This window comes from Mastigoproctus giganteus, chromosome 9, assembly GCF_048544385.1.
Source record: "Mastigoproctus giganteus isolate SK-2022 chromosome 9, ASM4854438v1, whole genome shotgun sequence".
Classification (NCBI taxonomy): Eukaryota; Metazoa; Arthropoda; class Arachnida; order Uropygi; family Thelyphonidae; genus Mastigoproctus; species Mastigoproctus giganteus.
This window is the reverse complement of record NC_143583.1, coordinates 180,791,824-180,805,506: the sequence shown is the minus strand read 5'-3', so window position 1 is coordinate 180,805,506 and position 13,683 is coordinate 180,791,824. Positions and strand designations below refer to the sequence as shown.

Genomic DNA, 13,683 nt, shown 5'->3' with positions numbered 1-13,683 from the left:
ATTGACTTCAGAAGTTTTGAAACAGCAATCCGACCGAGGAAAAGAAATCTTGCAGGTCATCCCATTTTGCATTCTTTTAATGCCAAACAATACGAGGTTGGGAATAGCCATGTGATAAAGACTCCATAGGTGAAGAGACAATCACCAAGTTGTGATCTGAGGTGCCTAAAGGACCTCTTGCTTCGACCGTGTACTTAGAAGGGTTGTTTGTGAGAAAAAAGATCGAGTGTTGGCTGTATGGTTAGGATTGTCCGGTATTCTTGTAGGTAAACGTACAGTCTGTGCAAGGTCATTTGTAATTGCAAAAGCCTTAGCATCTCAACCAGCTGGGTCGGTGTGAATAGAAAACGGAAGCCAGCTGGGGTTGTGAACATTAAAATCACCAAGGAAAATTACCTCACTGTTAGGAAAGTTGGACAGAAGAAAGTCAAATTGCAAAGAGAGAGAAAGTCAAAGAGCTCCAAGTGTTAGTGGAGTTGGGAGAATGACAGCAGGTAGAGACAACAGATGAATTTGATACAATGAAGTAGAGAGATTTTAAGCCAGAGAAGATCGAAAAGAGGAGATTCCAATTTATCAAGTCTCTGACAGGGAATATCGGAACGGACATATGCACAAGTACCACCTTTGAGGCGAAAAGAATCATACAGCGAATAATTTGGGCAACTGACATGAGGAGTAGTTCAATCAACTGATAACTGAGATTCTGTCAGAAAAAGTACATGGGGATCAGCAGGCTGCATGTGGAAATGGACATCTTTGAGATTAAAACTGAGACCATGTATATATGTGAAATGAACTAGGAAGTGTTTGGGAGGTTTAGATCTTTTCGCAAATAAGCTTACTCTATTAGCTTGACAAATCATGGTGTATTCAATAGTAAGAAAAGGTTGGGGGGGGGTGGCATGCTCTATAAAGTAATGAAATTTTTGGATATGCCATACACGTAAGAATATACCCAGATCCTTGATATAAAGTGGCCTCGACAATGCCCCCCCCCCCCACATAGAAACTACTCGGACTCTCTGCAGTCACTATCTGGCAGAGTAGAGGTAGCAAGATTATACACTAATTGTTCCGGAAGCCTCCTAAAGAGTTACCAATAGGTTTGGTCCGGTGTACTAACTATCCACCAGCCTGCGAACGCCGTTTTAGAGCTGTACCTGCAAAATGTAAAGAAGATTGGATCTCACCATGATGTTCTTCATAACCTCAAAAGTCATCAGTCATACTGTATGATGGAAGAGATGGGGAAGGGTTGACTGGAACTGAGTTCTGGAGACTAAACATGGGTTCCACCATTGCCACCATTCTCGCACTTAACCAGGATGGTTAAGTGCGAGAAGACAGAGGGTGGTAATCAATGGGTGCTGCTCTTCTTGGACTAATGTTATTAGTGGAGTCCCACAGGGTTCGGTGTTAGGTCCACTGTTGTTTTGTATATTTATCAATGATATTGATGAAGGTATATCAGGCTTAATGTCGAAGTTTGCAGATGATACAAAGGTTGGCAGGGTTGTTAATGACAGTAATGGCAGTCTGCTACTGCAACAGGATCTAGATAATTTGGGCAGATGGGCTAAGAAGTGGCAACTGAAGTTTAACCTTGACAAATGCAAAGTACTGCATATGGGTAGAAATAACCCCAGAGAAATGTACCAACTGTGTGGTACTACACTTAAGGTGGTAGAAAATGAAAAAGACCTGGGAGTAATTGTGCAGTCAGATATGAAGTTCTCTGAGCAATGCTGACAGGCTGCCAGGGCAGGTCATGGGGTTTTGTCAATGATATATAGGAATTTTGCTAGCAGGGAAAAGGAGGTGATTATCCCTCTGTATAAGGCAATGGTCAGGCCACGCCTTGAGTACTGCGTACAGGTCTGGAGACCTCATTTTAGGAAGGATGTAGGTTTACTTGAGCGGGTACAAAGAAGGGCAACAAGATTGGTGAGGGGAATGAAGGGATCCTCTTACCAAGAGAGGCTTAAGTTCTGCAAATTGCAGTGGCTGGAGACTAGGCACCTGCGCGGTGATCTGATTGAGGTATATAAGGCCTTGAATGGATTGAGCACGCTGAATTCTGATGGGATCCTTCCACTTGTTCAGATTACGAACCTAAGGGGGCATAAATTCAAATTAAGAAAAGACAGATGTAGAATAGATGTGCGGAAATTTGCCTTTAGCCAGCGGGTGGTTAATTGCTGGAACAAACTTCCATCTGTCGTTGTGGAAGTTGATAGGTTGAATAAATTTAAGGAGGAACTGGACAGGCATTTGTAGGGAATGGTGTGATTTTTTTTTTTTTTTTTTTTGGCTGATGCTGCATAAGCTCATACATTTGCTTTCTTGCATCACATGCCACTACTACTACTACTATTTCGTCTCCAATAAGCAAAGAGATGGTATTGCGCCGGTTGATGAGAGTCATCTACCACCTAGTATTGCCTGATAACACAGAGGGGCAGAATTCCTTCATGTCATGTGGTCGCCACACTTCGACCCCTGCTTATGTTGGTTCACACCTGGGTGATCATCCACAATGTGCTTCTGCACGGAGGTTATATCCAGGATTACTAACAGTCCCACCATCATGAAGGTGCAAGCCCAGGATTTGGTTGTTGGAAACCGTCCAGACTTTGCCGAAATTGGGTCCACTTGACTTGAATGTCACCCGAATATCAGTTCCATTAGCGTTTTAGACTCCCAGGTAGCAAGTACAGCTTGTCTGGCATATCTGAGAGAATGTCTGTGACAACCTCAAGGACCATATACTACTTCTCAATATCATTTAAGGTAAAAAAATAGATATTTTACAGATCGATCAGTTCTGTCATTTTCAATTTTAGAACCTACTAGACAATATGAAAGAAGAAAGAATTGATGTATAGTGTTCCTTGGTTGGGGAACTGAACATAAGTTGGAAGAGCACAAGGAAGCATGAAATGCAGTGTCACAGTGCAGTTCACATTTGAATATTCTTTTCTGTTCAGTGTAGTTTTAGAAATACTCTTGACAAGTCTGAACTTTGGTGCCATTAATGTAGTTCAGAAAGAATTATATACAGGTCGACCATCACTAATCTGGCCACCGGTAATTCAGTTCCACTGCTGATTCAGATGTAATTTCAAATTTCCCGGGTTGGCGCATCGACCTGCCTCTACTGTTTTGATGGCGTTGGTTGCAGCATCAGCTGTTGGCGCGAACTCGTAAACACTGGCAAGCCATTCCCACTTGTTTTTCTGCATTTATTATTATAACCTGCTCACATTTAGCCCCAGCCATGGTTCCAATACATAAAGGAAGTGCCTCTCGTAGTGTAAAGCACAAACACCATACATTGTCCATAACAGATAAAGTTGAACTTCTGAAAAAACTCGACGTCTGTCTGTCAATGAGAAGTTTAACTCTGCTTAATTGTAAATTCCAGCAGTTTCTCTCAGTTCCTCTTATTTTAGTAATTTTATTTTACGCATTCCTTTTTAGATTTTTTTTTTTTTTTTAACAACACACTTGTACAAACTTGTGGAAAAACAACACAATATGATGGATAAAACAGCGTTCTAACGAACTTGTTTTCACAAAATCTCTAACAATACTGACAAAATTATTGTGACGTTTGAGAGTTTATTTTATCGCAATTAGTTTTATTGCAGCACTCACCGCATTTGCAATAAACTAATCACAAACGACCTTCATATGTATGCTGTAATATATGGCCCATACAGTTACTTTTTTTTTTGAAAAGCTGTGTCGGCCACACGTATGTGGCCGACATGGCTTTTCAAGAAATAAAGTAACCTACTGGGCCACATATATGTGATATAAAAAAAAGATTTTTTATAAATATTAAAATGGGAACACTGACATTACAATATTTATTTTAGAATTACTAATCAAATTATTTGCTAAATATTTTTTTCGTCCCTGTGGAATTTTTTTCTTAAACTAGTTTGGCAGTCAATGTGTTAAAGATAGGATGAGGTGGTTAGCTGTTGAGTAAACTGTATGTGCTAAAATAACCACCGGTGATCCGGCAAACTCACTAATTCGGCACTCCACAGGTCCCAACACTGCTGGATTAGTGACGGTCGATCTGTACTATATATTATAATAATAATAATAATAATAATAATAAAAATAAATGACACTATTGTACCATTTGAAATTATTAACAAAATAAGTTTTTTTTTAACTTATATGGAATACAAGCTCAATTTCTGCACTAAATTGTTAGCATCTTGAAATGTCACTTGGTAACAATTCAGTGTAGAACTTGAACTTGTATTCCATATAAGTATAAATAAGACCTATTTTTTAATAATTTAATGTGGTATAATAGTGTCATTTATTATTATTATGCATATCATCGTATACAGTATATAATTTACCAAGTGGTGCCATTGTTATAAACTAAATTTGACTCAATTTTCTACTGTATCTTTAGAGTTGGTGGCTAAAAGACAATCCAAAAAAAAAAAAATCTATAGACAAAGAAATGTTGAATAGGCTAATATTTAATATAATGCAGTACTGGTAAATGATCATATGGCCGTAGTTTAATATAAAATGTGTATTTTGGGAGCAAAATTTAATTTATAGTGCAATGTGGACTTTAACACACACACACACACACACACACACACACACACACACACACACACACACACACACACACACACACACACACACACACACACACACACACACACACACACACACACACACACAAGGCAGTGCTGATAAGTTCTCAGCCTATAATAGAAAGAAATGGGATAATACAATTATATGAATAGTTTATTCAGCATATTCACCTTTCAACTTCACACACTTTCTACAGAAATGTTTTGACATTTATAATAAAAAACATCGAAAGGCTGTTTCCCCAGCCAGGCTTCTTTTGCTCATATGACATCATCATTTGAAGAAAATTTGATCTTTAAACTTCTTTTTTTTTTTTTTTTTTTTTTATATATTTGGGAAGAGGTAGTGGTACAAGGATGAATCTGGTGAATATTGGGGACAATGAGGCTGGAAACCTAATTCAGCTAAGTTGTGTTTGTTTGTAGTGTGTGTGTGTGTGTGTGTCCTTGAGGTTGTCACAGGTGCACTCCTTGGATCAGCTTTCCCTTATGTTTTTCCCTCAGTTCCTCCTTCAGTTTATCCAAAAGCGATTAATAATGCTTCGCAGTTATTGTGTTACCTTTTTTCAGGTATTCAATAAACAAAATCCTATCCTTTGCCCAAAAGACAGAGGCTATGACCTTTCTAGCAAACTTCTGGGTGTGGAACTTCTTTGGACAGGGGAGCAACTGTGCCTCCACTCCTTTGACTGTTCTCGGTCTTTGGAGCATAATGAAACAACCATGGTCACAATTCACACAAAAAAATCACTGGCATCTTGCTGAAAGTGATGAAGAATGGCAGCTGAAGGCAGGGCATATTGTCACTTTTGATCAGAATTTAGACATTGTGTATATGCGGGAACATTGTTTTGCAAAAACTGCACTCTTTGAGTCAGCTTTACCCTATGTTTTTCCCTCAATTCCTCCTTCAGTTTATCCAAAAGTGATTATTGATCAGCATTCAGACATTCGGCAGAAAGCCGAATGTCTGAAAGTGATGTCCAAAAAGTGATGAATAACATATCCAACACATTCCACCGACATGCCCAGAGTTTCAGCTATCCATCTAGTAGAAATTTGTCAATTTGTAAACACTATCACTGGTTGAATGGCATCAGCATTTTCAGGCTGTCATAGAAAGTGGTCATCCTGTCCTCAGTGTCAAAAAAAACTTATTTTAATTTTTTCAGCCTAGCTTTTGATGGTTGAATAGTATGGACACTTTTCCTAAGATTACCAATATATGAGCATCAATTTCCTTTGCTGTTTTCCCTTGTAGAAACAGGTGTTTCACAACTATTCTGCTTTCAGTTTTGCTGAAAGTGATGTTTTGGGTTGACATCCTTTCTTTTTCTTGTAAAAATTAAAAATGGATATTAGGGTCTTTTGAGGCAAATAGGCTCTTTAACATAAAAAGATATGCTCTTCCATAGTTTGACACCCATTTGTAAAAAAATAAATTGTTGGAATTGGATTGGGCCAAGAATTTATCAGCACTTGAATATGTAGGGTTACTCATTAACTTCTGGAGAGAACAATGAGGAATGTGAAAGAATAGCTGTAAGAAAAGGTATGTGGAGGCTGACAGTTCAGGTGTGCTATAGAAATGTTAGTGGGAACTGGCTTTACTGTTCTAGCAGACAAACAAATTGGTAAATTTTCAAATAGGCCTCTGGGGTTGGGAATATTCATATTCATAATAATTGCACAATTGTACACCAACCATTATTAAAAAATATAAATAGTGTTACGTTATATTAAAATAATGATGTAGATAAATGAAATAAATAGAATGATAAAATTCCACCAGATAAAACTGATAAAAAGGTAACTGTCTGTACAATAAAATATGAAATTTTAAACTGCAAAAAATTATTTACAATAAAACAGTGTAGATAAAACACAGGATGATAAAAGCGCTAAAACACCGTAGCTTTCAGAGGCATCCGCCTCCTTTTTCAACAGTGAGGTTTATTGTACGGTACATCCTTAAATATCAGCAGGCTCACGGTTCTCAGCACGTGGTTCTACAGACAGTTACCTTTTTATCAATTTTATCCGGTGGAATTTTATCATTCTATTTATTTCATTTAGCTACATCATTATTTTAATATAACATAACACTATTTATATTTTTTAATAACGGTTGGTGTATGATTGTGCAATTATTATGAAAACAAATTGGTAGGCTGTCCCTTTGCTGGCGGTGATAGAACTGATACTGTTAGGATCCTGATATGGAGAGAAAGATGAGGAAGAGAAGCAAGAGATAGAGGAAAGGATCATAATTAGAACCGGAAGAGCTGGGAAAGGGAGAGGGTGGAATCAAAGGAGAGGAATGGAAATGGCAGAATGAGGAAGGGAAGGAACTGTTCAGTTGGGGGGGTGGAAATGGAAGTCTATCCAATTTCTCCAACATAAATAAAAGAATGGGTGGGACCCCATCCCTGCTGGATACACCTATTCTCCTATTTCAGTGTTTCCACCTCACCCCCTACCCTTTCCATCATCTTCAGATGCAGAAATAGATGGCGCCTCCGTAGCCAGGTGGGAAGGAGCAGCAGTGCGTAACACACGCTTCTTGATTAGACCGGGGTTCGAGCCCGTCACCACCAAATACGGAGGATGCGGAAAGGTCAGGGAATGACCACCGCATATTCCCGGAGCAATATGGCCTTAGTTGCTAATGCTCCTAAAAACCAAATAACAAACAAACAAACAAGCAGAAATAGACACTCACTAATATCTCTCCATGATCTGAACCGTCAGCATATGCACAATTATCTCTGAACTACTCTAGTGAGCACTTTGATTAGAAATAACCATTGTCTGACAACAAATCCTTCACACTCCTTGTTGTTCTCTCCCGATAATAGCATGTAACTCTGTAATTGTATGAGCGCCAGAAATTATTTCATTGTTTAACTAGTTATGTATCAAAAGAAGTAATACGTAATTGCAAATCTTTTAAATCCCACATTCCACTGAAGTCCTCAAGATTGGAATGTATAATGTACAACCATTAAATATTTTGTCTCTATGCAACAAAGTTTATTTTAATTATTATGCAATGGCATATATTTTCTACATTTCTGTAGGTTCATCCAAAAATAAATTAAGGAATTTATTTTTTCTTATTTGCCAATTGACTTTTGTTTCATAATGTGTATAAATATATATAAGATGGATTTCATTTTTTTTTTTTTTTTTTTTAAATAAGATAAAATCCATTTTATTCTCAGATCTTTTCTAGCCTGAAATTTGACTGTGTGCTCCTTGGAATGATGGTGGGAGGAGGAGAGAAAGAGTGAGAAAGAGAGACTTATTAGTTCCACTTCCTTAACAGAAGCAGTTTATTGTTTTAGACTAACCATTGAATTTTATTAATATTTGTTATTGTGTTTGTCATATTTTTTTTTTTAGAAAACTGTATATTTATTTCTGAGTGTGGAATTCTTTTCTTGGGTGATGCCATTGTAAATCCATCCGATGCACCTGATACAACAGGTTTGGATCTAAAATACTGTAGATCTTGCAGTACCTCTGGTCTTGCATCTGCATTTGTATGCTTCTTTTATGGACATCCTGCATGATAGAGAATTCATTTATTTATTTTTTTATTTTGCTCATATTTACTAGTTATTGAACCTATATGTATTTTAAATTTGCATGTTTAATACTTATTATGTAAGGCGCAGGCTTTAAAAAAAGTGCTGTTAAGGTGAATCAGTATAGATACAGACACACATATACATAATTCAGAATTATTTAAATTTTATATTGTGATGGTGCATTGCATTTTTAATGTAATGCATAATAATATTTTTATCAGTTTTAAGGAACAAGCTGTTTTACAAGTCACTAGGCCATAGAAGGAAATATCAAATTACCTTCATACCACTACTTGCAATTCTGAAAAGTATAGTTTGACATAAATAGGGGGCACCTTCTTTTCATTTTAATTTTGGGAACATAGTCATTCTTTTTTATGATTATTATTTGTCAGTAACTGATATGATCTTAATTATAAATTTTATTGACATTAAATTATTTTGTTCCAAGGTAAATAACTTTTAAATGTAATAAATAACTTTAAATTTTTGTGAAGCACTTTTCATATGTCACACAATTTTTCGGTTACATTTAAAAACAGCTCATTAAACATCCTTTTTCATGTTGATGCACCTCAATTTCTCTGATAAGATAAGCTCATGAAAAGTATTTTAAAAAATGGTTGGTTTTTCTACTTTTATTAGTGTGTGCCAGATTAAACCCAAATTTTATTTAATTTGGGTTTATTATGAATTTGCATTTGGCTTTTACCAAAAAAAAAAAAAAAAAAAAAAAAAAAACCAAAAAAACCTATTTATTTCTTACTGAGTTAACAGTTATATTACCAAGAATGACTATTCTAGTCATTCTTGGTAATGACTATTCTTTTCTTTTGGTTTTTAGCAAAAAGAAAAGAATTATAAAAGGAAATATTAACAGTCATTCCTGGTAATATAACTGTTAAGTCAGTAAGAAATAAATAGGGTTTTTTTTTTTTTTTTGGCTATTCATTTATTATGGTTTTTGTTAATGACAACATTCATGGGAAAAGTTTTTAATGGTTCTTTCTGTCATTGCATTTAGATAGAAAACTGCATTAGTATTGGCAAAATAATGCAAAGAAACAATGTTATACAACATCACAAAAAAAACAAAAAAATATATAATTTTTACTCACTTCATTTACCTATTCCTTTTAATAATTTATCCCTCTAAATTTATCCAAACTATCCACTTATGCAACACTAGTTGTAAGTTTATTCCAACTATCAATTACTCTCTGGCTGAATCCCAAACTGAATTTCATTCAACTGTTCTGTAACTATACTTTTTTCAGTTTGAATTTATCTTCCCTGGTGCGTGCGTGTGAAAGATTAAAAATAAGTATTTAGCAAATTTAAAGCCATTTAACACTTCAGTCAGGTCCCCACACAGATGCCTGGTTTTCAGTAACTGGTAAGAGTATTATTATTTTTCTCCCAAGTAAGCTTGTCATTCTTCTCTGCACTCTTTCCAGTAGCTCTATGCCCTTTTGGAAATGGTGCAGGAAAGAGCCTAAAATGAAGCTTCCAAATCTGTATGCCATATTATAGATGTAGCTACCACTGATTTATCTAATGTGATAATTGTCTCTTATTCTATACTAGCAAAGTTCTTCTATATCATTGATGATATGAGCTGTTCTAGCAGCCTTCTTGCACTGCTCAGAAAACATGTTAAACTGAACAATTACTCCTATTTTTTTACTCATAGTTAATGAAGAAGAAAACCTTGAGCATGGTGCTATCTAGTTTGCATGATTTGTACTATAGATTTCTTTCTGAGGACTATGGTGTAAATCAAAATTCATTTTCTTAAATGATGCATATACATTAAGGGAATTCCATTTTCTGTAGGGAAAATTACACTTGTGAGTTTTTGGAGTTATTATTTATTTTGCAAGGGAAAAAAAAAAAAAAGAGTTAACGTCCTTTGTAAGGATACGTAAAGAAAGAGATATGTTTTCGAAAGGACTTCAGCAACTTAGCAGAATTCTGTTTTGATTGCTGCTGGATGTCATACTCCTTATCACTAGACACGGACAGTATAATATACAAAGGGTACTAGGAAAGTTTTGCAATATGACGCAACAATGAATCACAGGAAGCTGCTTGTTGCTGCATGTTGAGACATGATCATACGTGCATAGTAGCCGCCGCGCCAAGTCGATGGGCTCAGTTATTCATTAGTAGTGAGAGTGTAAAGTGCTTGCGATGGCATCGTGGTCACGAAATGAGATAAGGACAGTTTTGCGGTATAATTTCGTGCGTGGTTTAACCATAGACCAGTGCTTAGAAGAAATGACTCTTGCACTAGATGATGATTGTCCACATCGTACAACGATATTCAGGTGGTATAGAGAATTCCAAAGGGGAAATTTCACTCTGGAGGATTCTGAGAGGCCGGGAAGGCCACGAACGTCAGTTACGGAGGAAAACGTTACTGCTGTGAGGAAAATGCTTGACGAAAACAGGCAAGTGACCTACCAACAGATAGAGGATACTTTGGGCCTAAATGCACCAGCAAATCGTTCGATTCTGCAAGATCATTTGCACGTGAAGAAACTTTGTTCTCTCTGGGTGCCGCATCAACTGACTGAAGAGCAGATGACACGACGTGTGACTTGGTGCCGGGAGATGTTAAAAAAGTTTGATAAGGGACAATCTCGGTATGTGAACAACATCGTGACAGGTGACGAGACTTGGCTGTACTATTACAATCTGCCGACCAAGGCTCAAAACAAAGTTTGGGTCTTTGATGATGACGACACACCCGTAATTGTCAGAAAATCCCGATCTGTAAAGAAGAAAATGATAGCTGTATTTTTCAAATTGAGTGGAATTGTGGAACGTGTCGTTTTGGACACGCAGAAGACAGTCACAGCTAAGTGGTATACTGAACAATGCCTGCCTAAAGTCATTGGATCTATGAAGAACCTGCGGCCAAAGTCAAGAATGGACACCTGGTACCTCCATCACGATAATGCTCCAGCTCACCGCGCCAAAGCCTGCACCGAATATTTGACCACGACAGGACTGAAACTTCTCGAGCACCCTCCCTACAGTCCAGACCTTGCTCCCTGCGACTTTGCACTGTTCCCGCATGTGAAGCTAAAAGGGAGGCGGTTTTCCAGTGATGAGGACCTTCTACGGGCTTGGGACAACGAGTGTGCTTTACTCCCTAGTGAAACTTGGCAGAACTGGTTTAAAGATTGGTTTCGGAGGATGGAGAGGTGTATTGAATGTAGAGGAAATTACTTTGAAAAAATTAAATAAACAAAGCTGTATTGCAAAACTTTCCTAGTACCCTTTGTATTGTACCATGCTCTCTTCACTTGTTATAAATCGTATAACTATTTAACTAAATTTAATCAAGAAACCTACTTGAATGATTTGATATCCAGTATATAAATAAAAATAACTAGGTTGCAGTCTAGTTATTTTTATTTATATATTCACTCTAAAGGCTTAAACACATTAAGTAGAAATGAAACCCACAGCTCCCAGCTTGAATGCTTACAAACTACAGGAAACTTGTGATGCAATATATAAAACTTAGAACTTGGTGTCACTATTTAAATAGAAACAGTTAGAAAGCAAAATTTTTTTGGAATGTGAAGGTGGAACCACAGGAGTAGGAATTGTTATCATTGAGAATTTGATTCAAGTAGTGAAACTGAAGAAATTTCTGGCTGCAGTAGTGCATATATATAAATCTACGTGGAGAAAATTAATGGTATCTCAGAAAATAAAAAGGCATTTTTTTCTTAAGGAAAACTGTTTTCCTTAAGAAAAAATGTGGAAGAGTTCTGTCTCTCAGTAGCAGACAGACAAATTGGTAATTGATTAGTTTGTAAGCAAGAAAAATAAAGATGGCAAATCAAAATTAAGTCTAGTAGACTTGAAAATTTTCTTGGAAATAATGCAGATAAATTTGCTCTAAGAAAACTCGAGCAAAATTATTGCTTGTAAACTGTTGTTATGATATCTTCTCTTAGATGCTAAAGCTAATTCTGTGCATGCGTGTGGGTCACTATGCAACCAATGTTTCTAATTAATATTGGGGGGAAAAAAGAAACATGACTAAAGTCATGTTTTTTTTCCATTAAATATAGAACCATGCTGAAAAAATGCCATAAGTTAGGTCAGAATGTACAGTATATGCTTACAATTCTGCCCAAACACAATAGGAGGGATTATATGCTGAAAGCCTTGTGGATTAACTCAACACTTGAGGGACTCTGCAGAGCTCCAGAGGGGAAATTTTTATCAGTGTGGCCTTTTGTCAGTAGGAGGAATCTGTTTTGTAGAGATGGTATTCATTTGAACAAGGTTTTTGTCAGTATCATTGAGGATACCTTAGATGTTCTTAAGGTGAAATTTAAAATGAATGGGAAGAAATGCCAGGGAAACAAGCCTAAATAACTTCAAGGAGTGTATCAGGGTAGCTATAGAAGAATACTTAATTTAACTGTCAGGAGTTTTTGTAAATAAAATGAATTGATTTGAACTCCTGATTACCATAACTAATGCTGACATAATAGGGCTAACAGAAATGTGGTGACACGCAGAAATTTGGGGAGGATGACCAGTCCCACTATGGTATGTATAATGTATAATGTATTTAGGAAGGATATGGCACCTCCGTAGCCAGGTGGGCAGGAGCAGCAGTGCGTAGCACACGCTTCTTGATTAGACTGGGGTTCGAGCCCGTGACCACCAAATACAGAGGATGCGGAAAGGTCAGGGAATGACCACCGTATATCCCTGGAGCAATATGGCCTTAGTTGTTAATGCTCCTAAAAACTAAATAACAAACAGGAAGGATATAGAAGATAGAAGGGGTGGTGAGGTTATGCTCTTTATCAAAAGCAGACTAAGCATTAAAAGATCTTTTTCTGAGGCAGAAGTTACTTCTTCTAGCCGAGAATCTGTGTGGTGTGGGTTAGTTGAAAGCAAAGGTATAATGATGAGAGTGGGGGTAATCTATAGACCAGAGGATTGTGAAGAGTATTTTGAGAGTCTATACATGCAGGTGGAATGGGCAAGCAAGATTGAATGTCGTATTATGGGTGACTTCAATATTCCCCTAATTGATTGGAATACAAGGTGTGGCTATTAAATAATGAGAATGAGATTGCGTGTGCCCTGGACTTTTCCATAGTTTTCTGTCAAGTCATGTTCCAACACATTCATTCACTTTTCAGTGAGACAGGTTTTCATTATCTTTGGTTTTTGCAATTTGCCAGAAAAATGACAGACAAAAGAATTGAACAATGAATCAAACTCAAATTTTTAACAAAACTAAAGAAAACACCAAATGAAAGTTATGAGTTGTTACAACATGTTTATGGAAAAGATACTATGTCATGAGCTCACATGTTTGAATAGCATAAAAGATTTTTATAAGGAAGAGAGAATATGGAAGATGGTGAACAACCAGACAGCCTTCTGGTATCCATGAAATCTGT

At 36.7% G+C, this 13,683-nt stretch overlaps 1 protein-coding gene across 1 annotated transcript in view; it reads left to right on the top strand.

Annotated features, from left to right (window-relative positions):
* LOC150080923 (uncharacterized) overlaps positions 1-13,683 on the top strand; it is a 284,011-nt gene that overhangs the window by 213,929 nt on the left and 56,399 nt on the right. The window contains exon 14 of the mRNA XM_090380857.1: positions 8,046-8,129. Within this exon, the coding sequence (XP_090236983.1) occupies positions 8,046-8,129 (84 nt within the window). The remainder of the gene's footprint in view (positions 1-8,045; positions 8,130-13,683) is intronic.